The sequence below is a fragment of the Acyrthosiphon pisum genome, unplaced genomic scaffold (genome assembly GCF_005508785.2).
Source record: "Acyrthosiphon pisum isolate AL4f unplaced genomic scaffold, pea_aphid_22Mar2018_4r6ur Scaffold_21232;HRSCAF=23378, whole genome shotgun sequence".
Lineage (NCBI taxonomy): Eukaryota > Metazoa > Arthropoda > Insecta > Hemiptera > Aphididae > Acyrthosiphon > Acyrthosiphon pisum.
The window spans coordinates 1-1,084 of record NW_021770677.1 but is presented as its reverse complement, the minus strand read 5'-3'; the positions used below and the strand labels follow the sequence as shown (position 1 = coordinate 1,084).

The 1,084-nt window shown below is 28.2% G+C and overlaps 1 protein-coding gene across 1 annotated transcript; it reads right to left on the bottom strand.

Moving 5' to 3' along the window:
• Window positions 1–265: 265 nt before the first annotated feature.
• Window positions 266–1,078, bottom strand: LOC107883148 (THAP domain-containing protein 1-like). The gene is made up of 2 exons (XM_016802665.2): window positions 951–1,078; window positions 266–879 (listed from the first exon to the last, which is right to left on the bottom strand). Exons 1-2 carry the CDS (start codon window positions 1,019–1,021, stop codon window positions 624–626), a joined length of 327 nt encoding a protein of 108 aa, XP_016658154.1. The 5' UTR covers window positions 1,022–1,078; the 3' UTR covers window positions 266–623.
• Window positions 1,079–1,084: the final 6 nt, after the last annotated feature.

Below are 1,084 nucleotides of genomic sequence, written 5' to 3'. Positions count from 1 at the left end.
TCCAGGTTCGCCATTTAATGTAGATGTCCAGTTTCTTATAGATTTTGCATGAGGAAGTATTAATATTGACCTGTAAATATAATAAATATCTTAATTATCAGTATTATATAGAAAATACTGTAGTAAATGCATTAGGAAAAGAACTAATAAGAACTAACTAAACTCATAAGCTTTAGGAGAATAGTAATTTAATGTAAGCAAAAATTCTTTTATAGTCTTACTGTAACGTCTACCATTTGGGTCGATATTTTGATTTTTATGAATGTTGGAAAATAATTCTTGAGAGAGTCCGTCAAATTTGTCTAACATAAGTTCTTCAGATTCCATGTTTAATACTTTTTTGTCTTTTAGTAACTTTAAAAGACCTGCTAAAGTATTAATTTTAATATCTTTACGTCTGATTTGTTGCTTTTATAATTTAATTGTGTTAGCTTGCTTTATTATTTTATTTTTATGTACTAATTTTGAAGGAGTTGTTTTTCGATAAGGTGATACAGTAATTTTACATTTAGAAGGAGTGGAGATTAATGAAAATTCTTCTTCAGCACTTTTAAAACACAAATGTCTTTTTGGAGTAAGACATAATGGTTCATGTTGAACTGATGTAGATAACTCTGTAGTAGTTAATTGACTTGAAGTTGGTTCACACATTTCTGAGTAATATATATTGTTGTTGGTGTTTGAATAACAGTCATGTTGAATATTGATGGTACAGCATCATCACACAATAACAATTTATAGGTACCACCAACTGGAGTTTTAAAATCACTTTTCAAAAAATGATTACTACAAAATCGTGCATTTTTTGTTGGAATAAAGCCTTTTCGTCCAACAGCTTTTATCCACTTAGCATTGCGCTCAGGATTTCGTAATGGAAATCTGTAAAAGAGCAGTTGTCTGTGATTAATAGTTGGAACAACGTAATTTGTTTTAATATAAGAAGTACTTACGTAAAAAAATGATTTTTAATGCCTTTTATTTGTCTGTTTACACAGCCATGTGCAGAACACGATGCTACCATATTTGAATAAATATAAAAAGTAGGTATTAAAGTTTATTAAAATATTTATAACTCATAAAGTCA